Source organism: Trachypithecus francoisi, unplaced genomic scaffold, assembly GCF_009764315.1.
Source record: "Trachypithecus francoisi isolate TF-2019V2 unplaced genomic scaffold, Tfra_2.0 Lachesis_group5, whole genome shotgun sequence".
Taxonomy (NCBI): Eukaryota; Metazoa; Chordata; class Mammalia; order Primates; family Cercopithecidae; genus Trachypithecus; species Trachypithecus francoisi.
Window position 1 is genome coordinate 23,834,033 of NW_022681470.1, and position 21,571 is coordinate 23,855,603.

Here is a 21,571-nt window from a genome sequence, read left to right on the forward strand (position 1 = left end):
AGACTGTATGATAGGCCACAAAACAAGTATCAACAAATTTAAGAAAATTGAAATTATATCAAGTACTTTCTCAGACCACACCGGAATGAAGTTGGAAATCAACTCCAAAAGGAACCCTCAAAACCATGCAAATACATGCAAATTAAATAACCTGTTCCTGAATGATCGTTGGGTCAACAATGAAATCAAGATGGAAATTTAAAAATTACTTGAAGTGAATGATAATAGTAACACAACCTCAAGCCTCTAGGATACAGCAAAAGCAGGGCTAAGAGGATAGTTCATAGCAATGAACGCCTTCATCAACAAGTCTGAATGAGTACAAATAGGCAATCAAACGTCACACCTTAAGGAACTAGAGAAACAAGACAAACCAAATCCAAACCCAGCAGAAAAAAAGAAATAACAAAGACCAGAGCAGAACTAAATGAAATTGAAACCAACCAACAAACAAAAATACAGAACATAAATGCAACAAAAAACTGGTTATTTGAAAAGATAAACCAAAATTGATAGATCATTAGTGAGATTAACCAAGAAAAGAAGAGAGAAGGGCCAAATAAACTCAATTAGAATGAAACGGGAGATAGTACAACCGATACCACAGAAATACAAAAGATTGTTCAAGGCTACTATGAACACCTTTACATGTACTAACTAGAAGACTTAGAGGAGATGGATAAATTCCGGGAAATACAAAGCCCTCCTAGATTAAACTAGGAAGAGATAGAAACTCTGAAACAGACCAATAACAAGCAGCAAGATTAAACTGGTAATAAAAACATTGCACATACACACATAAAAAGTACAGGCCCAAATGGGTTCACAGCTAAATTCTATCAACCATTCAAAGAAGAATTGGTACTAATCTTATTGAAACTATCCCAAAAGATAGAGGGAATCCTCCTTATATCATTCTATGAAGCCAGTATCACTCTAAATATCAAAACCAGGAAAGGACATAACAAAAAAGGAAAACTACAGACCAACATCCCTGATGAACATAGAGGCAAAAATCCTCAACAAAATACTATCTAACTGAATCCAACAGCATATTAAAAAGATAATCCACCATGATTAAGTAGCTTTTATACCAGGGATGCAGGGATGGTTTAACATCTGCAAGTCAATAAATGTGATACACCGCATAAACAGAATTAAAAACAAAAATCACATGATCATCTCAATAGATGCAGAAAAGGCATTTAACAAAATTCAGCATTGCTTTATGCTTAAAACCCTCAGCAATATTGGCATAGCAGGGACATACCTTAAGGTAATAAAAGTCATCTATGACAAACCCACAACCAACATTATACTAAGCAAGGAAAAGTTGAAAGCATCGCCCCCTGAGAACTGGAACAAGACAAAGATGCCCACTTTCACCTCTTCTATTCAACATAGTACTGGAAGTCCCAGTCAGAGCAATCAGACAAAAGAAAGAAATAAGGGAATGCAAATCTGTAACGAAGAAGTCAAACTGTCACTGTTCACTGATTATATGCTCATATACCTAGAAAAACCTAAAGATTCATCCAAAAAGCTCCTACATCTGATAAATGAATTCAGTAAACTTTCAGGATACAAAATCAATGTACACAAATCAGTAGCACTGCTATACGCCAACAGTGAACAAGCTGAGAATCAAATCAAGAATTCAACCGTTTTTTAAATAGCTGGAAAAAAAAAAAATGCTTAGGAAGATGCCTTACCAAGAAGGTGAAAGACCTCTACAAGTAAAGTTACAAAACACTGTTGAAAGAAATCATACATGACACAAACCAATGGAAACACATCCCGTGCGCATGGATGGGTAGAATCAATATTGTGAAAAATGAGCATACTGCCAAAACCAATCTACAAATTCAGTGAAATTCCCATCAAAATGCCATCATCATTCTTCACAGAACTGGAAAAAAAAAATTCTAAAATTAATATGGAACCAAAAAAGAGCCTACATAGCCAGAGCAAAACTAAGCAAAAAGAACAAATCTGGAAGTATCACATTACCTGACTTCAAACTATATTATAAGACTATAGTCACCAAAACAGCATGGTACTGGTATAAAAATAGGCACATAGACCAATGGAACAGAATAGAGAACCCAGAAATAAAGTCAAATACTTACAGCCAACTGACCTTCAACACAGCAAATAAAAACATAAAGTGGGGGAAGGACACCATATTCAACAAATGGTGCTGGGACAGTTGGCAAGCTACATGTAGAAGAATGAAACTGGATCCTCATCTCTCACCTTATACAAAAATTAACTCAAGATGGATCAAAGACTTAAATCTAAGACCTGAAACCATAAAAATTCTAGAAGATTACATCAGAAAAACCCTTCTAGGCATTGGCTTAGGCAAAGACTTCATGATCAATAACCCAAAAGCAAATGCAACAAAAACAAAGATAAATAAATGGGACTTAATTAAACTAAAAAGCTTCTGCACAGCAAAAGAAATAATCAGCAGAGTCAACAGACAACCCACAGAGTGGGAGAAAATCTTTGCAAACCATGCATCCAACAAAGGGCTAATATCCAGATTTTACAAGGAACTCAAACAAATCAACAAGGAAAAAAAAAAAAAACAATTCTGTCAAAAAGTGGGTTAAGGACATGAATAGACAATTCTCAAAAGAAGATACACTGTAGTTAACAACAAACATATTTAAAAATGCTCAACATCACTAATTATCGGGGAAATGTAAATCAAACCACAACGTGATACTACCTGACTCCTGCAAGAATGGCCATAATTTAAAAATCAAAAGATAGTAGATGTTGGCATGGATGTGGTATAAAGGGAACACTTTACACTGCTTGTGGGAATGTAAACTAGTACAACCACTATTGAAAACAGTAGGGAGGTTCCTTAAGAACTAAAGTAGATCTACCATTTGGTAGCAATCCCACTCCTGACTATCTACCCAGAGGAAAAGAAGTCATTATGTGAAAAAGACTTGCATGCGTATGTTTATAGCAGCACAATTCGCAATTGTGAAAACATGGAACCAGCCCAAATGCCCATCAATCGACAAGTGGATAAAGAACATGTGGTGCATATATATATACACACACATACACACACATACATACATACACATATACATACATATATATACACACACACACATACACACATATATATGCTATGGAATAATACTCAGGCAAAAAACGGTCTAAAATAATGGCATTTGCAGCAACCTGGATAGAATTGGAGACCATTATTGTAAGTGAAGTAACTCAGGAATGGAAAACCAAACATTGTATGTTTTCACTTATAAGTAGGGACTAAGATATGAGGAGGCAAAGGCATAAGAATGATACAAAGGACTTTGGGGACTTGGGGGGAAGGATGGGAGGGGGTGAGGGATAGAAAATTACACATTGGATACAGTGTACACTGCTCTGGTGATCGGTGCACGAAACTCTCAGAAATCACCACTAAAGAACATGTCCATGTAACCAGACACCACCTGTTCCCCAAAAACCTATTGAAATATAAAAAAATGAGTTGATTAGCAGAACAATTATTTTGTAGTAACCATCCACAAATTGTTGTCTAACTTCAGGAGAATGCTGTGCCCAGTGTCAGCCAGGCCATGGAGAAGGAAATAACCTTGCCAGGAGAAAGGAGTAGCCTGTGAATCTACTCAGGATATGGCCAGACCTGCCCATGCAGCCTCTAGTGAACAAAGCTCACCCTTAATCCACTCCCATTCCCCAGTCATGCATATTTGAAAATGCATTTTTGGTCACAGGAGTACTTGGTGCTCGAATAGGAATGAGCCGGAACAACTGCTATCAGAAAACTCTCAGATACTATGAATGACGATGCCACATCATGCTGTCCTTGAGGTGGCATAGGCAGTTCTGGCCATGTCCTGGGTAGAGTTCCAGGCTACTTCTTTCTCCTGGCAAGAGCATTGGTCTTGCTGACACTGAGCACACCATTCTCCCTAGGGTGGACTCGTGTTGTGGATGCACAAGAGAATTGTTCTGCTAATCAGTTCAACTTAATTCAATCTCAACTTGTCTCAGCTCAAGTCAGCTTTGTTCAGCTCATCTGGATTCTGCTCAACTCAACTTTACTCAGCATAATTCATCCATGCATCTAGGCTTCCAATAAGCATTTCTTAGCTGTCAAAGTCTGCATTGAGTCTGGGAATCCAGCTGGGGTTGCTTCCACCAACCAATCCACCTCCCTGTTCTAATCTAAATGGTATCTGTGTATTGTGTAGAGAACACTGGACCTACAGCAGGACTCCCCTATGTTCTCAACTTAGCTCTGCCATTTACTGACTGCCTTGGACAATTTTCTTAATCTTTCTGAGCCACAGTTTTCTCATCTGTAATGCAGGAATAAAAATAATACATTTGTGGAGGGTTTGTCAGAATTAAATTCATAGAAGGCACTCACAAATGGTATCCATTAAAATCCTCCCTCTCTAGGCCTAAAGGAAAGACTAAGCAGACAAAAGAAAATGACCCAAAGCTCATCTGAACACCTGGAAAACAGGACAACTCACTAGAAAAGTGTTTACTAGTGAACTACGGAGTGGTCCCATCCCCACCACCATAGTGCAGTCCCAAGTCTTGTCTCTGCTCTAGACTCTCCACGTTCCTAAAGGTCTCTTTTGACAACTGCACTGAATTATTTTTGGGAAATTGCCTTGACATTTACCCAAGTTACTTTCTTTGCATCCCTGGGCTCAGCCTGACTCTTGATTTCATGTGCTCAGAATCAGTACCTGTGCATTTGAGTTCATCTTTGGCATTTCACTTGGTGCCATGCCAGTCCTTCATCATTAGCCCATTCCCTTACAAACTGGGAGAAGGAATGGAGAACAGAGGGAACAGAAAGAGTGGTGGCAACCTGTTCAGTCCAGCAGTCCAGCAGAAGACTGGCAGAGGCACAATTAAGGACATCCTATAGATTGATAGCAGAGGAAAAGGAGACAAAATTTTTTAAATGAGCAGCAGGACATCCAAGAAAGTGAAACCACATCAGGGTGGGTTACTCCAAGCACAGACATACACTCTTGCCTCCCCAACATAGACCACCATGTCATTAAACATCACACAGCATCAGTGCCAACTGTGATCTGAAAACAGGTGGGCATCTGAGTCACAGGATGCCCAGTGTTCTGTATTCTTGGATCCTTAAACTTAGGAAGGCTTTGCCTTGATCATTCGTTGTTTCCTACTTGTTACTAAAATCAGAACCAGGTTTCTCATCTAAAAGAATACCTTTAATTCAGATGCTGCAGGCTTATCTCACATGAATATCCTCTTCCCTTAGGTGTTCGATGGTCTCAGATGCAGAAACAGAAAGCATTTTCATGGAACCCATTCACCTCTCCTCAGCCATTGCAGCCAAACAGATCATCAATGAAGGTAATGCAATCAAAAGCTGGGTGGAAGCAAAGTCCAGTGGTCATCTGGAGACCCTTAGAGGGGGACCATTGGAAGATGTCAATGTGCCTCTCAGGTGCTGCCCATCACGTTAGGAAGAGCAGATCTGCAGAAGGTAGTTCTGCCAACTCCACCTCCTCAACTTTGATAGGAAGGAAGTGGAAATAATTATGCATCAGTGTGAGCAGGGACAACCAGAGAGTCAGCACCAATCTGTTCCTAGGGCCTCCTGCTCAATTTTTGGTTATGTCAGGGGTCCTGAGGTGGCTTATGGCAGAGGCACAGACCTGAGAGCCCAAGAAATGGCCAGAAGCATCCAGAGGGTTCTCTTCCAAGGAAGCCCAGACTTAGACCTGCACTTCTACCAGTGCTTAAAGATGCTTCAAACTGAAGGGTGCATGGGAAGGAGGGAAAGACTTGGGTGGGGAGCACCCAATATTAAATATGTTAATATTTACGCAGTAAAATTTTGAAGCAGACAACATATTATTATATTTCATTCAAAGGTACTTATCTAGATTAGATGAATTTTTTTCTAATCAATTTCAGGTAAATAATCTTTTGCAATTTCTTTCTTCCCCTTTCTTCTCCCTTCTCCCTGGGTAGCCTCACAACTCTGGTGAGATGGGGTGGAGTGGGATAAGGTGCACACTGATGAAGCAAGGCCCAGCTGGCCTTTGGACTTAATCTTGCAACCACCGCTGGTGGCCACAATCCTTTCCTTGGTCTTTCATTATGAGAATCACCTGCTACTCTTTGTCCATTCTTACTCTGGTCCTTTCTTTGTCCCCTGACCCATTTGGGTCTCCACCAGGGTCTCTAAAGACATCTGGACCTCTGGCACACTTCACATAGAACCAGAAATTTGACTTGCTGTTGCTGACTGTTCTGGGCATTCTAGGAGGCCCCATCCTCTCAAAGACGCATCTGCTTGGGGGGATTTTGTTTTTCTTTTTCTTCCATACCTAGGGTCTCTGTTATCTTGCTCCAAGATATCTTATCCCAAGATATCTTGCTCCAAGATATCTTATCCCAAGATATCTTGCTCCAAGATATCTTATCCCAAGATATCTTGCTCCAAGATATCTTATCCCAAGTATCTTGCTCCAACATATCTTGTCCCCAAACCCAGGCAGTGTCTTCACCCTGGTCCAGTTCTCTCTGAATTGCTACCAGCACCACCGTAGCTCTGGAAAGTCTTTTCTTCCTCTTTTGTAGTTGGAAGTTTCCCTAACTTTCCATTCTGCATCATCTCTGCTTTGTGCTTCATTCTATGGATCATTTTCCAGGCTTTGGTTCTTGATAAGTAAAAGTCCAGCTTTAGGAATTGTGGGGAGAAAAAAAAATAAAAAAACTTTTTCTCTCTTTGAAAGCTTCACTTTCAAGTCTATGGAATGCTATAGACATTCAGTCTAGTTTGAAACCAAAAGATGTGCAATGCCTTTTTTTATCTGGCTCTTTATTCTTCCCTTCTCTGGGGGCATCAAATCTAAGTTTCATTAGCCTTAGTGGCTGAAGGGCTGTAGGGGGAGAAAAAACAATATATTAGAGAGAAACGAAAATGTATCAGGTGATATTTCAAAACACCGCCATGCTCACTAGTGATCACAGGGGTAAAAATGTGTGTTGAAAACCTTCCGTTTTCATGAAAGTCTGCATATGCCACACATCCGAGAGTGTAGGGGAGAAATGTGTGGGCTTTATTTTCTGCTGAAGAAATGTCAGGTAATAGAAAGAAATTGATGCAGGGAGGGAGGCAAACTCTACAGAGGCTGAAGTGTGAACCACAGACCTAGGGAAAACAGGAGTTGCCATCAGGGGTGAAGGGCTGGGACATTGGTTTTTAAATTGAAAAGAAAAGAAATGGAAACAACACCTGCTAGATAAATAGCCGAGGAAGACAATACTGTGTATTTTAATGAGGTGTCAGGAGTCCCATTTTTTATATGTAGTAAGGGAAAGACATCTAAGTAGACAAGGGAAGGAGAGGGGGCTGCATTTGCTATGAAAGACCCCAGGAGAGCCAGGGGAGAAAACTGCATAGTGGAGAAAATAGGAACACTTCATCTATTTTTAAACAAAATAGAGCTCTGGGATTGCAGGAGTTTTCTTCTTTCTGCATTTGAAATGAAGATCAGAGAACGTTTAGAGCTGAGCCCTGATGTAGGGACGTTGGGGCCCCTCAGGGGGGTTAGAGGAGGGAAGAGAGGAGGGAAATGAAATCCTGAGCCCCAGGCAGAACCCAAGGCTCCCAGGATTTGCAATCCATGAGCAACAAGCCCTGCTTACAGACTCCTGGGAGGAGCAGGTTCCATGAGAGGCTGGGCCAAGTCTACCTTCCAAATGTGACTGGACTCTCTCTGCAGCCCCCACCCAGAGACTGCCCATTAGGGAAAGAGATGGTGCCAGCAAGAGGATATGGGGAACACAGAGGACACATCTTTCCAGCTTCTTTTTTCTCTCTCTCTCTCTCTATTCAGTATTTTTGGCTACCATATGAGTGGAACGATTTTGTTCTTTCTTATTTTTGTCTAACTTAAAGAAAGAAAACATCTTACATTTCCCCAAATTCGATAAACTGTGAGCAAATATATTACTAGAAGAAGATAAAGATTCACCCCAGATGTGAGTGAGTTGGGATTTGAGTTCATGTGGAGTTTGAACTTTTTGGACCTGTTGTCAGAAAGGCCCTGAGTCACGTTTTGAGATTAGAATGAGAGTTCATGTCCAATCTTTGCCACCTATCTGTGGGCTGGGAGGCTGAGAACCATAGGTCCTTACATTCTAGTAGGGGGAAGGAGACAAAACAAGAAATAAATCAGTAAATTAGATGTATATTAGAAGGTAATATTGCATAAATCACTGCTGAAAGTTTTACTTTTCCCAGGGTTATTTGTAATCCATATGTAAAAGAGTCAAACTAACAGAGTGAATTATACTATGAATGAATGCCATTCACTCATTTGGTAAACACTCCTACCCTTTTTTTTTTTCTTTTTGGAGACAGAGTTGTTCGTTCTTTTTGACCAGGCTGGAATGCAATGGCGCGCTCTCAGCTCACTGCAACCTCCACTTCCCAGGTTCAAGTGATTCTCTTGCCTCAGCCTCCCAAGTAGCTGGGATTATAGGTGCTCATGACCACGCTTGGCTAATTTTGTATTTTTTGTAGAGACAGTGTTTCATCATGTTGGCCAGGTTGGTCTTGAACTCCTGACCTCAGGTCATCCGCCCACCTCGGCCTCCCAAAGTACTGGGGTTACAGACGTGAGCCACTGCGACTGGCCAGTAAATACTTCTGAGCATCCACTTTGTACTGGGCACTGTGGGAGTTATTAAGTATGAATCAAAGTACACCTAGTACTTAAGGAACTTGGTCTAAAAAATTATCGACCAGCTTCTGAGAAGCATGGGAAGGAGTAAAAGAAATTGGATCCCCTTTACCCACATCTATACAGTCCTCTTGCTGACCCTGATTACAAGTGTCTGGGCCACTGCAGCAGGTACCCTGGGCCCAATTAAAATCCTTCCTGGGAGATCCTGCTGGCATTCAGTTCATGGCCAAAATCTTGGCAGCAAACTGGCCAAGAGCATGTTCCCCCCAGGAACAAGGAAGGCCATGATATTCCTAACTCTCTGATGAGAATGCTGCCTGTCTTCTCTAGAACTCAAGCCACGGGGGGTCAGAGCAGACGCAGAGTGTCCAGGCATGCTGGAGTCTGCTGAACAGCTGCTGGTGGAGGACCTGTACAACCGCGTCAGGGAGAAGATGGACGACACCAGCCTCTATAATACGCCCTGCGTCCTAGACCTACAGCGGGCCCTGGTTCAGGATCGCCAAGAGGCTCCCTGGAATGAGGTGGATGAGGTCTGGCCCAGTGTCTTCATAGCTGAGAAGTGAGTCTGACTGCTCTTCATGACCCTTTGTCCTACCCCTCTGGTTAGTGCCTGAGACAGACGAAACTCCCCCAACTTTCACCAACGGCACCCATAGGTCCATCCAGCACAATGAGGCTGCCTAGCCACTTACCCTGCCCCAGTCCAGAGAAAGGCCCCTTCATTCACCTGCATTCAGAGGTCTCCAGGCAAGATGCCACCATGACTGCTTATCCTTTGCCCTCTTGCCAGGACTCTCTTGTCCTTCAAGAAGGCCTTCTCTGGGCCTCCTTTCCTGCCACAGAGTCTTGCCAACTTCACCATCTCATGACATCTGTAGCTACCACAGAACTGGACACTAGGAGCCACTGACAATAATATTGACATGCATATGTAATTACCAACGTAGGAAAATGTTCACAATACAGTAAGAAAGAATTAGATTACAAGAGAAGACATGTAAGTAAGTGTGCTGCTAATTGAGCAATAGATGTGTGTGTATGTGCGTGCATGTTTTTGTATAGACAACAGAAGGAAATGTGAGAAAATGATAACAATGTTTCTCTCTAGGAGATGTTTTTACAAGTGGTTTTTATTTTCTCTTTAGATTTCCTTTGACTTGTACAGGTTTCCTAAAGTAGACATTGTTTTTATAATCCCAAAACTATTATTTTCTAAAAGTTTATCAGGGGCTTCCAGAACAAAAACAACTCACTCACATCCTATTTCTTTAGATGCCAGTGCATAATTGCTACCACTAGGTTAATTAGTGAAACAAATATTTTGCCGATTCATCAAATACTTAATGAGATGTTTTCCCAATGTAATTATCTGGATATCCAGAAGCAAAGGAGGAAATTTGGCCTCAGGGGAGGGAATAGGGAAAACAGCATTGGACAGTGGGTCTCATCTTTACCAAGGAGTCATCGGTTGCCTAGAACTTGATCCTCAGCGCTGGGCACCAAGTCCTACATGATCTTTAAATAGATCTTCAGATCCAGGAGCATTCATCTCATGGTCACTAAGAACCCAGCCATCGCCAGGTATCCTTAGCTAAAAGCTTTTGGTCCTTCTTGGACAACCTGTTCTCAGGGCCTCTTCAAACGAAGCTGCACTTATACAGCTACAGCAAAAAGAGCTCTGAACTAGAAATCTAAAACACTAGTTCTTGTTGTCTTTTACTCCTTTCACAATCTTGGAAAGTTATAAGAGCTCTCAGATTGAGTTTTATAACCTTCAAATGGGAATAAAACTAGCGTCCCTGTCTACTTCTTAAATTTATTGTTAGGATAACATGAACTAATGCATGTGAAAGGATTTTGAAAGTTATAAGCATGCCACATCAATGTAGAATACACTTAATTTTATTATGTGTGCCTGCCACTTTTGTGCCTTGATGAATGTCTATTCCCAAGGCATGGGGTTTTAAACTACAAGTCTCTGGATCATTCAAATGTTTCCTTTCACGTCACTTTGTTGGCCTCTTCATCTCGTCCTTCCTTGCCTAACTCCCTGTCTTTTCTCCCTTTTGCTGAGACCAAGTCATCGACTCTTTCTATAATGGTATTTGCAGTGATCCCCAGACAACCAGGGCAGAAAAGGAGGTACTTGCCCAGCTGCGGCCCCAGACCGGCTGAGGCAGGCTCGCCATGGCAGTGGTGACACACCTTTCTAGTTCCGACTCTGGCAAACAGGTCCCTGCCTCTTCCCCCAGGAGTGTGGCTGTGAACAAGGGGAGGCTGAAGAGGCTGGGAATCACCCACATTCTGAATGCTGCACATGGCACTGGCGTTTACACTGGCCCCGAATTCTACACTGGCCTGGAGATCCAGTACCTGGGTGTGGAGGTGGATGACTTTCCTGAGGTGGACATTTCCCAGCATTTCCGGAAGGCGGCTGAGTTCCTCGATGAGGCACTGCTCACTTACAGAGGTGAGAGGGGTCTGCCTGCTCCCGGCTGCTGGAATTCCACAGGGGGAAGAGCAACATGGGGAATGTTAAGAAAACCTGATTAGTTGGCGTGTCTGGAGGGTATCTGTCTTAAGAACGCCTTTTTCTCTAAGAAAAGGAGAAAAGACAGGATAATCATTCATCCAGTAAGTAATTACTGAGTGCCTAGCATGTACCAAGTACCATTCTAGGCACTGTGGTGAAAGATACAGGCTTCCAGCCTTTGACTCTTATACTGTAAAAAGGGACAGAAAATGAAAAAGAGAAAAATGTCAGATGGTGATAAGCGTGAGGCAGAGACTAGCTAGGACAATGTGCTAGAACAACCGACTAGCTCCTTGGAGAGCATGGTGGAGGAGGCCTTCTGACAATGGGACATTTAAGCCAAGTGACAAAGAGCTAGCCATGGGAAAACTGGAAGAAGAGCATTCCTGCGGAAGAGAACTAGTAGTGCAAAGATCCAAAGGTGGAAAGCTTGGTGTGTTCAGGAATCAAAGGCCAGTGTGGATGAGCATGGTGGATGAAGATTGGAGTGGCAGGGGCCCCCCATCAAACAGGAAGCTAAAAGCCAGGGTAAGAAATTGGAGCAGCACCTTGATCTGATTTATGTTTTAGAAAACTCCCTCTCTCCACCTTGGAGAACAGACCCAGTTGGAAAAGTAGAGAGTAGTGCTTTATATGCTTTAATAGAGAGGGGCTGCTATTGCTATATCCAAGTGAAAGGCAACATGAGACTAGTCTGCAGAGGTCACAGACCTCAGGGAGGAGGAGTAGAGCCCACGCGATGGGGCCGACAGCCTGACTGGGAAGAGTTCAGAATTTGGTGTCCAGAAACCTGGGTTTGAGTCCAGGATTTGCTACACTGTATATACAACGTGACCTTGGGCCATTTCCTTTAGCCCTGGGAACTGCAGTTTCCTTATATAGAGAACAAAGACAAAAATATCAAATCCTAAAGCTGCTGTGAGGAATAACGTTTTAAAAATGCATATGAAGTAACTCCCTTGGGACAACACTTGGCACAAGAAATGCTTTAAAAATTATAGCCATTGCTATAGTAATATTGTTAATAATTTCCTGGAAAGGGCATTTCCTGTCACCACCAATGGCCAGGTTAGGTAACTTCTAATGGAAAATACAAGCACACATATTTTCTTTTTTTATTATTTTTACTTTTTATTTTGAGAGACAGGATGCAGCTCTGTTGCCCAGGCTGTTGGAGCGCTCACTGTACCCCTGACCTCCTGGGCTCAAGCGATCCTCCCACCTTGGCCTCCCAAAGTGCTGAGATTACAGGCGTGAGCCACCATGCCTGGCCAAATACACATATTTGATATATGTGTTTGTGTGTGTGTGTGTAAATTATATATAGAGAGAGAGAGGTGTGTATGTGTATGTATACACACGTATACACATATACATATATACACACATATATACATACACACATATAAACAGTTTTCAGTTTTCTCCTCTTTTCAATGCTTAAAAACTCCTTTTTTTTTTTTTTTGAGGCGGAGTCTCACTCTTGTCGCCAGGTCTGGAGTGCAATGGTGCCATCTACGGCTCACTGCAACCTCTGTCTCCTGGGTTCAAGGGAGTCTTCTGCCTTAGCATCCCGAGCAGCTGGGATTACAGACGCCCGCTACCACGCCCAGCTAATTTTTGTATTTGTAGTAGAGACGGGATTTAGCCATTTTGGCCAGAGTGGTCTCGAACTCCCAACCTCAGGTGATCCGCCCGCCTCGGCCTCCAAAAGTGCTGGGATTACAATGAGCCACCGCGCCCGGCCAAAACAACTCCTTCTTTTTAAAATGAAGGACATTTGACCAATGTGGGATTGAAAGGGTCTGTCGGTCGTCGGCGGCCTAGGGAGTGTGTCCCACCTCGCTCGCTGGCCCTGGCGCGCACCGGCCGACCTCGAGGCGGAGCGGGGACGCGCGCGGTAGCTCCAGCATGTGGACACGGCCACAAGCCGGCGGTCCCCAGCAGTATCCCAGGGCGGATGAGACAGATCCCAGAATGTGGAACGCATCCCAGAAGCGATAGCCAGCGATGGGGATGGAGGGAGGAAGAACGCGCCCAAACGTGGAGGCGGAGTCGGTGCCAGGAGCCTCGCGGGCTCCGCAGGAAGTTTCCTGTCGCTGGTGCAACCCAGGCGCGGCCTTCCCTGCAGCATACCCAAGGCGGGCTGGGTCATGCTGGCCAGGAGCCAGCTTGTCAGCTACACCCGGCCTGAGAGCCTAGGTCTGAGCGGGGGTGTCCAGATCCCTTGCAGGGGCCAGTGTGCCCTGCAGGCATCTCCTCCCTATTCAGCCTCACTCTCCCTGCCAGGCAGCGAAAGGCCCTTACTGTTGCTGTGCTTGTTGCTTTTGTGGGTCGTTCCTACTCCACCGCAGAGAGGTCGTGGCATCCCTATAATTACTCCCCGAGCCTTAGGTCCTGTGGTTTCCTCTACTCTAGGATGCTTGGGAGTCAGTTCTCCAGAACAGCGAAAGAAACACCTGGCGCCGGCTTTTTACGTGATAATCACAAAGAGCCTATAAGGGGGTGTTGTTATTTACATTGTACACACTGGGAAGTTGAGATCCATGGAAGATTAACTGCTGACTTTGTATGGTGCACGGTGTAATAATCAAGATTCTCTTGGTTGCTAGTGGGTGGAAACCATCTCAAACTCCCTTACAAGTAGCAAAGGCATTAATTCTGAAGATGCAGGAAAGAAGCCAAAGACAGGAGCCTGGCACGCCAGGCAGGCCTGGAACAAGGACTGGACAATCTCAGGACTCTTGGTTTCCCTCTTCTTTCTCTCTCTACTTCAGATAGCAAATGGCTGTCCACAGGCCTGACATCAAACTAGCTAATTTCCTGCCTCAGTCCCATTTCCAAATTTCCTGAAGAATTTCTCAGATACTGATCCTTTTGTGTACCCCGAGTTCCATCAACAGTGGCAAGGGGTGGCTTCTGGGCAAATACAGGTGTGGAGAGGGGTACATTCTGAGGAAAGAGGGAATTTTGAATTGGGAGAGTATAGTACAATTGCCTGCCATATAAAGGCATACTGAGAGTGTAGAGAATTCAAATCCAGTCTTGCTCAAGTCTGATGCTCTTCCCCAGTAGCTGTACTCTTCAAAAAAAAAATTTTTTTTTTGAAAGGCCTTTTTTTGAGACAGAGTCTCACTCTGTCACCTAGGATGGAGTGCAGTAATATGATCTTGGCTCACTACCTCCGCCTCCCAGATTCAAGCGATTCTCATGCCTTAGCCTCCTGATCAGCTGCAATTGCAGGCACGTGCCACTACTGCTCAGCTAATTTTTGTATTTTTAGTATTGACAAGATTTCACCATGTTGGCCAGGCCAGTCTCAAACTCCTGACTTCAAGTGATCCACCACCTCGGCCTTCCATGGTGCTGGGATTGCAGGTGTGAGCCACCGTGTCCGGCCTGTACTTTTCAAATTTTTAAAACAGGGACCCTCTTCACAATCAGCCCTGCTGGTAATCAAAATGGTAACTCTGCAAATTAGAAAAACACTACCTTCCTCAAACCATTTTACTGTTGGAAAATTTTCACCATAACCCAAGTATACTTTGATATTTTTATTTCGATGTGAAGAGCCCCCTAGAGTTGTGCAGAGAAGAATCTATACAGCATCAGCCTACCTCTAACAGAGAAGACAGAAAATCCTGTTGCTGCTCTGGGTGAAGTGGGTAAAGATCCCTGAGTCTCATCTACCCAGCCTCTCTCTTGTCCTTCTGACTGCCCTTTAGGCTCCTCGGAGGAGTCCCAGTGTGCTAGGAAAATAGCAGGAAAAACGTGGCCCCCCAACCTGGTCTCCACCAGACTGAGTCTAAGTAGTATTTGATGCCCCTGTGAAGAAGACTGGCTGGTCATGTCCTGAAGGGTCCTGAAGTAAGCTGGTCTGGTGATTCCACCTCCAAAGAAAACCAGTGAGACTTTGAGACTAGTCACAGTATATGGTAGCCTGGTCAGATGGTGAAGGGGAGGTCCTTGTAAGGGACAGCTAAGCCCTGAGCTGAGGGTGAGAGGAGAAAAAAGACAAATGCTTCCGTAGATGCTCCTTATAAGGCTTTTGCTTGTTTTTGTTTGTTTGTTTGTTTTGTTTTGGAGACAGAGTCTTAGTCTGTTGCCCAGGCTGGAGTGGAGTCATGCGATCTCAGCTCACTGCAGCCTTTGCCTCCTGGGTTTAAGTGATACTCCTGCCTCAGCCTCCCGAATAGCTGGAATTACAGGCACCCACCACCACGCCCGGCTAATTTTTGTACTTTTAATAGAGGCAGGGTTTTGTCATGTTGGCCAGGCTGGTCTTGAACTCCTGGCCTCAAGTGATCCACCCACCTCGGCCTCCCAAAGTGCTGCGATTACAGATGTGAGCCACCGCACCCTTGTTTGTTTCTTTTTGAGACAGGGTCTCATTCTGTTGCCTGAGCTGGAATGCAGTGGGACAATCACCACTCACTGCACTCTCAACCTCCTGGGCTCATGTGATCCTCCCACCTCAGCCTCCCAAGTAGCTGAGACTACAGGCGCTTGCCATGGTTTTTTGTTTTTGTTTTTCAGAGATGAGGTTTCGCTATGTTGCCAGGCCGGTCTCAAACTCCTGGCCTCAAGCGATCCTCCAACTTGTCCTCCCAAACTGCTGGGATTACACATATGAGCCACCATGTCCTGGCCTGTGGCTTTGACTCTGCTGATTTACCTCCTTCTAGTGGCTGCTGGCTCTTGGGAGTAATACCTTTCATCATTACTGGCCCTCAAGTCCTCTGAATTTTCTGTCCCTGACCTCCTGTGTGACAAAGACATGACCTTAACTGCCGCGAAGATATAATAAGAAGTCACCTCCCCTCTCATATTGTTACAGAGGATTTTTAACTGATTTAGCAAACATCCCCAAAGACTGTTGGCAAGTTAGACTGATGAGAGCAGGGAGGAAGGTCTCCAGTGGTCCCAGTCTGCATTTTAAACAGCTATTATGAGGAAGGCATAGGAGGCATATTTGTCATGTTCATGAAGGATGCAAAGCCCAAAGGGAGGCTAGAAGCAGGTGACTGATCTGTTGAATGGTAGAGTCAAGACTTGCAAAAGCTCCTGTAGGCTATAAAAACAGACACCCACCAAAAGATGTTAATAGGAATTTGTGAAATTATCCTTAAGTTTAAAAATGACTGCACATTAAAAAGAACATGACTTAATTGGAGTTTTTAAAAAACGTTTTACAAGTTTCAGCTGACGGATGTAAAAGATAACTTGAGTTCACCGTGTGGCATATCTACCCATATTGCAAGCTTGTATGGCATCAGTAAAGCCCCAATGACCCAAACAAGGGTGGGGAAGGGCCCACTCTACTCTGTGTGAGTGAGTCAGTCCAAACCTGAAATATCTTGCTCCATCCTCAATAAAAACTCCTAAAAAAAAAAAAAAGAAAGAAAGAAAGAAAGAAAGAAAACAAAAAGAAAAAGAAAAAGAAAAAAAAAATCCTGATAAATTCAAGTTTTGACCTGGAGGAAAGTAGCTAGAATAGTAAGAGAACATGAGAAGATGTTCAAATAATGTTGAAGGACTCAGAATAGCCAGGAAAATAAATAAATATATATATGGAAGAATATGATAGCAATCTTCTTAAGGATTTTTGTATAAAAGCCCTGTTTCATACAATGTATTCATTGTTGACTTTATAACGTCAGAGCAGGAATATTAGATGCTTGTTACAGAAATTTATACTTTTCCCTAACATATGAAATAAATTTTGAAGCACTAGAGTGATCCAAAAATGCATTGACTTGTGTCTATGTGCCCATGTGAGCTAATGAACTCCCCATCACTGGAAGCACTCAGCAGTGGCTGGATGACAGGTATGACAGGTGATCCAGCATCAGGGATGTTGTAAAGGGAATTCTCAAGTTTAGGATGTGACTTATGATGCTTCCCGACACCGAGATTCTATTTCTCTGTGATTCATTTATCTTAGCCTCTCATTCCTTTTCTGCTTTATCACCCTTCCCCCTGTTCCTCTATTTCTCCTCCCTCTGATGCTCAGTTTGTGAGAAGAAAGTAGAAATGCACTCCAGTGTTTCTAATACAGGGCCAGTGGGGACTGTGGTGTCATACAGATGTGATGACCCCATCTGTAATATGGGGTCAGTGATGCCGAGCCCTCCTGTGTCTTGAGCCGCCATGAACTTCAGAGGCAAAGTAAACACCTTAAGTGCAGCACATTAAAACGCACTTACCAAAGAAAACAAACAAGAACGCTACAAGGAAGCCACTGTCATCACATCATTTTCTCTTGTGTTTTCTTTCCAGGGAAAGTCCTGGTTAGCAGCGAAATGGGCATCAGCCGGTCAGCAGTTCTAGTGGTCGCCTACCTGATGATCTTCCACAACATGGCCATCCTAGAGGCGTTGATGACTGTGCGTAAGAAGCGGGCCATCTACCCCAACGACGGCTTCCTGAAGCAGCTGCGGGAGCTCAACGAGAAGCTGATGGAGGAGAGAGAAGAGGACTATGGCAGGGAGGGGGAATCAGCTGAGGCTGAGGAGGGCGAGGGCATGGGGAGCACGCTCGGGGCCAGAGTGCACGCCCTGACGGTGGAGGAGGAGGACGACAGCGCCAGCCACCTGAGTGGCTCCTCCCTGGGGAAAGCCAGCCAGGCCTCCAAGCCCCTCACCCTCATTGACAACGAGGAGGAGGAGAAACTGTACGAGGAGTGGAAGAAGGGGCAGGGCCTCCCCTCGGGCAAGGTCCCCCAGGGTGGAGGTGGCCAGCGCTCAGCCTCCTCTGGCCAGGGTGGGGAGCAGCTCGAGGACGAGGACGAGGACGTGGAGAGGATCATCCAGGAGTGGCAGAGCCGAAACGAGAGGTACCAAGCAGAAGGGCACCGGAGGTGGGGAAGGGAGGAGGAAGAGGAGGAGGAGAGCGACGCTGGCTCCTCCGTAGGGAGGCGGCGGCGCACCCTGAGCGAGAGCAGCGCCTGGGAGAGCGTGAGCAGCCACGATATCTGGGTCCTGAAGCAGCAGCTGGAGCTGAACCGGCGGGACCACAGCGGGAGGTGCCGCTCAGACTCGATGTCCTCGGATAGCACCTGGGATGCGTGGAACGAGAGGCTGCTGGAGATTGAGAAGGAGGCTTCCCGGCGGTACCATGCCAAGAGCAAGAGAGAGGAGGCGGCGGACAGGAGCTCAGAGGCAGGGAGCAGGGTGCGGGAGGATGACGAGGAGAGCTTGGGCTCTGAGGCCAGCTCCTTCTACAACTTCTGCAGCAGGAACAAGGACAAGCTCACTGCCCTGGAAAGATGGAAGATCAAGAGAATCCAATTTGGATTTCACAAGAAAGACTTGGAAACAGGAGACAGCAGCAGTGAGCCCAGTGCAGAGGAGGCAGTGGGGGAGAAGAAGAATCCCTCGGATGTCAGCCTGACAGCCTACCAGGCCTGGAAGCTGAAACACCAGAAGAAGGTGGGCAGTGAGAACAGGGAGGAGGTGGTGGAGCTCAGCAAGGGGGAGGACTCGGCCTTGGCTAAGAAGAGGCAACGGAGGCTGGAGCTGCTGGAGAGAAGCCGGCAGACGCTGGAGGAGAGCCAGTCTATGGCAAGCTGGGAGGCGGACAGCTCCACGGCCAGCGGGAGCATTCCCCTGTCTGCGTTCTGGTCTGCAGCCCCCTCAGTCAGTGCTGATGGGGACACCGCGTCAGTACTGAGCACCCAGAGCCACCGCTCCCACCTGTCTCAGGCTGCAAGCAACATAGCGGGGTGTTCAACCTCCAATCCCACCACACCCCTGCCTAACTTGCCAGTGGGGCCTGGAGACACCATTTCTATTGCCAGCATCCAGAACTGGATTGCCAACGTGGTCAGCGAGACCCTTGCTCAGAAGCAAAATGAAATGCTGCTGTTGTCCCGCTCCCCGTCTGTTGCAAGCATGAAGGCAGTACCAGCGGCCAGTTGCCTGGGGGATGACCAAGTCTCCATGCTCAGTGGACAGAGCAGCTCCTCCTTGGGTGGCTGCCTGTTGCCTCAGAGCCAGGCAAGACTCAGCTCTGACATGCAGTCTGTGCTGTCCTGCAACACCACACTGAGCTCGCCCGCTGAAAGTTCCAGGAGCAAAGTGAGGGGGACCAGCAAGCCCATCTACAGCCTCTTTGCTGACAATGTGGACCTAAAGGAACTTGGCCGGAAGGAAAAGGAGATGCAGATGGAGCTTAGGGAGAAGATGTCTGAGTACAAAATGGAAAAGCTGGCCTCAGACAACAAACGCAGCTCCCTCTTCAAGAAGAAGAAGGTCAAGGAAGATGAGGATGATGGTGTGGGTGATGGGGATGAGGACACTGACAGTGCCATAGGGAGCTTCCGATATTCTTCCCGCAGTAATTCCCAGAAACCTGAAACAGACACATCCTCCTCCCTGGCTATCTGTGATCACTACGCAAGTGGCAGCAGAGTTGGCAAAGAGATGGATAGCAGTATTAATAAGTGGCTCAGTGGCCTCAGGACAGAGGAAAAACCTCCTTTCCAAAGTGACTGGTTTGGAAGTTCCAGGGGGAAGTACTCCAGATCATCCCTGCTCAGGGAGACAGAGTCTAAATCCTCCAGTTACAAGTTTTCCAAATCCCAGTCAGAGGAACAGGACACCTCCTCCTACCACGAGGCAAATGGCAACTCTATAAGAAGCACTTCACGGTTCTCATCTTCCTCCACCAGGGAGGGCAGAGAGATGCACAAGTTCTCCAGGTCCACGTACAGCGAGATCTCAAGTTCCCGAGAGGAGAGCAGCCCAGAGCCCTACTTCTTCCGCCGGACCCCAGAGCCCTCAGAAAGAGAAGAGTCCCCAGAGTCACAGCGCCCAAATTGGGCCAGGTCTAGGGACTGGGAAGATGTGGAAGAGTCATCCAAGTCAGACTTCTCTGAATTTGGAGCCAAGAGGAAATTCACCCAGAGCTTTATGAGGTCTGAAGAAGAGGGAGAGAAAGAGAGGACAGAAAACAGAGAAGAAGGGAGGTTTGCATCTGGACGGCAGTCCCAGTATCGAAGAAGCACTGACAGAGAGGAAGAGGAAGAAATGGACGATGAAGCCATCATTGCTGCTTGGAGACGTCGGCAAGAAGAAACCAGGACCAAGCTGCAGAGAAGGAGGGAGGACTGAGCTGGGGAAAAGCTGAGAACACTGAAATAAACCACTCACCTTAGCATAGGGCTCAGGGCACACATTGCCACCACCCATCAGGCGATGAGGATACAGAGAGCATCTTTCAGAGGGGCAGAGCCAGAATGAGAGGTGCCAAGCATAAGGGCAGCAAAGGTGAAGTAGGGAGGAGGCAAGGACGGGGAGAACCATCAATATAAGGTCCGAATGCTGGACCAACTGACACCCTTTTCTGTTGCCCAGCACCCTCTAAGCTTTGGTGTTTCACTTAGTGTATGTGATAGTGTTCATCACAGACTAGAGGTGAGCTTGGAAAAGCACTGTAGTTTGTCAGAGACTCCAGTTTACATCCAGAAAGGCCATGAACATAGGACACGCTTCTGTCTGTAGACGTTTCACATGAAACCCAGAAAGTCTGTCCTATGGCAAGTCTGACCTCTCCTGGCAAAGCTCAGTTCTGATTTTTTTTTAAATGTTTTGAGTCTCCAATAAAAATGGTATGTTGGCAAATAGTTCTTTATTCTGGTCATATTTAGATCTTTGGATATTAGAAGAAAATCACTTTAAAAGACACAAATGTGTTATCCTGAGCCAGTCTCACCTTGTTTCACAAAAGTTGGGCCTCCAGACAATGCCATCATCATCTCATTATAAAAAATAACAAATAATTATTTAGCCTATGGTACAGTACAGTAGGAGACTACAGTAGGAAAACCCTTGAGAGTAACAGAGGGAACTAGAGAAAGAGGGAATTAGTTTTATTGTGGCGAGAATGGCAAGATGTAAAGTAGAGAGAAGGCCTCTCTGGAAGGCAGAAAAACAAAAATAGAGCATGGGGAGAGAAGAAAATAAACCCAGTACAAGGAAATTGAGACATATTTTTATAAAATCTAGTAATCACCTTCGCTTCTTTTTCCTAGGAGGATCACTGGGTAATGCAGTGGATAGTACACTTGATTCTTCCCTGCGCTCTGAGTGGGCTAAGTTGGTGAGAATCTTTTACCTTTTGTTCCCAAGGCATGTCTTTCCCTAAAACACAGGTTGAGTTGCCAAATCAGGGAGACACTTTGAGCACTTTACAACAGTGATTGATGGACTGGTTTCTACGGTTCTCTTCAAGCTGCGGCACCTTGAAGGATTTGAAAACAACTAGGTGCTATACAGGGGTC

The 21,571-nt window shown here is 45.3% G+C and overlaps 1 protein-coding gene across 1 annotated transcript in view; it reads left to right on the top strand.

Moving 5' to 3' along the window:
• DUSP27 (dual specificity phosphatase 27, atypical) overlaps positions 1-20,914 on the top strand; it is a 37,646-nt gene extending 16,732 nt beyond the window's left edge. The window contains exons 3-6 of the mRNA XM_033197021.1: positions 5,309-5,403; positions 9,084-9,315; positions 11,009-11,226; positions 17,569-20,914. Coding sequence (XP_033052912.1) covers positions 5,309-5,403; positions 9,084-9,315; positions 11,009-11,226; positions 17,569-20,402 — 3,379 coding nt within the window. The 3' untranslated portion in view covers positions 20,403-20,914. The remainder of the gene's footprint in view (positions 1-5,308; positions 5,404-9,083; positions 9,316-11,008; positions 11,227-17,568) is intronic.
• The last annotated feature ends 657 nt before the right edge of the window (positions 20,915-21,571 follow it).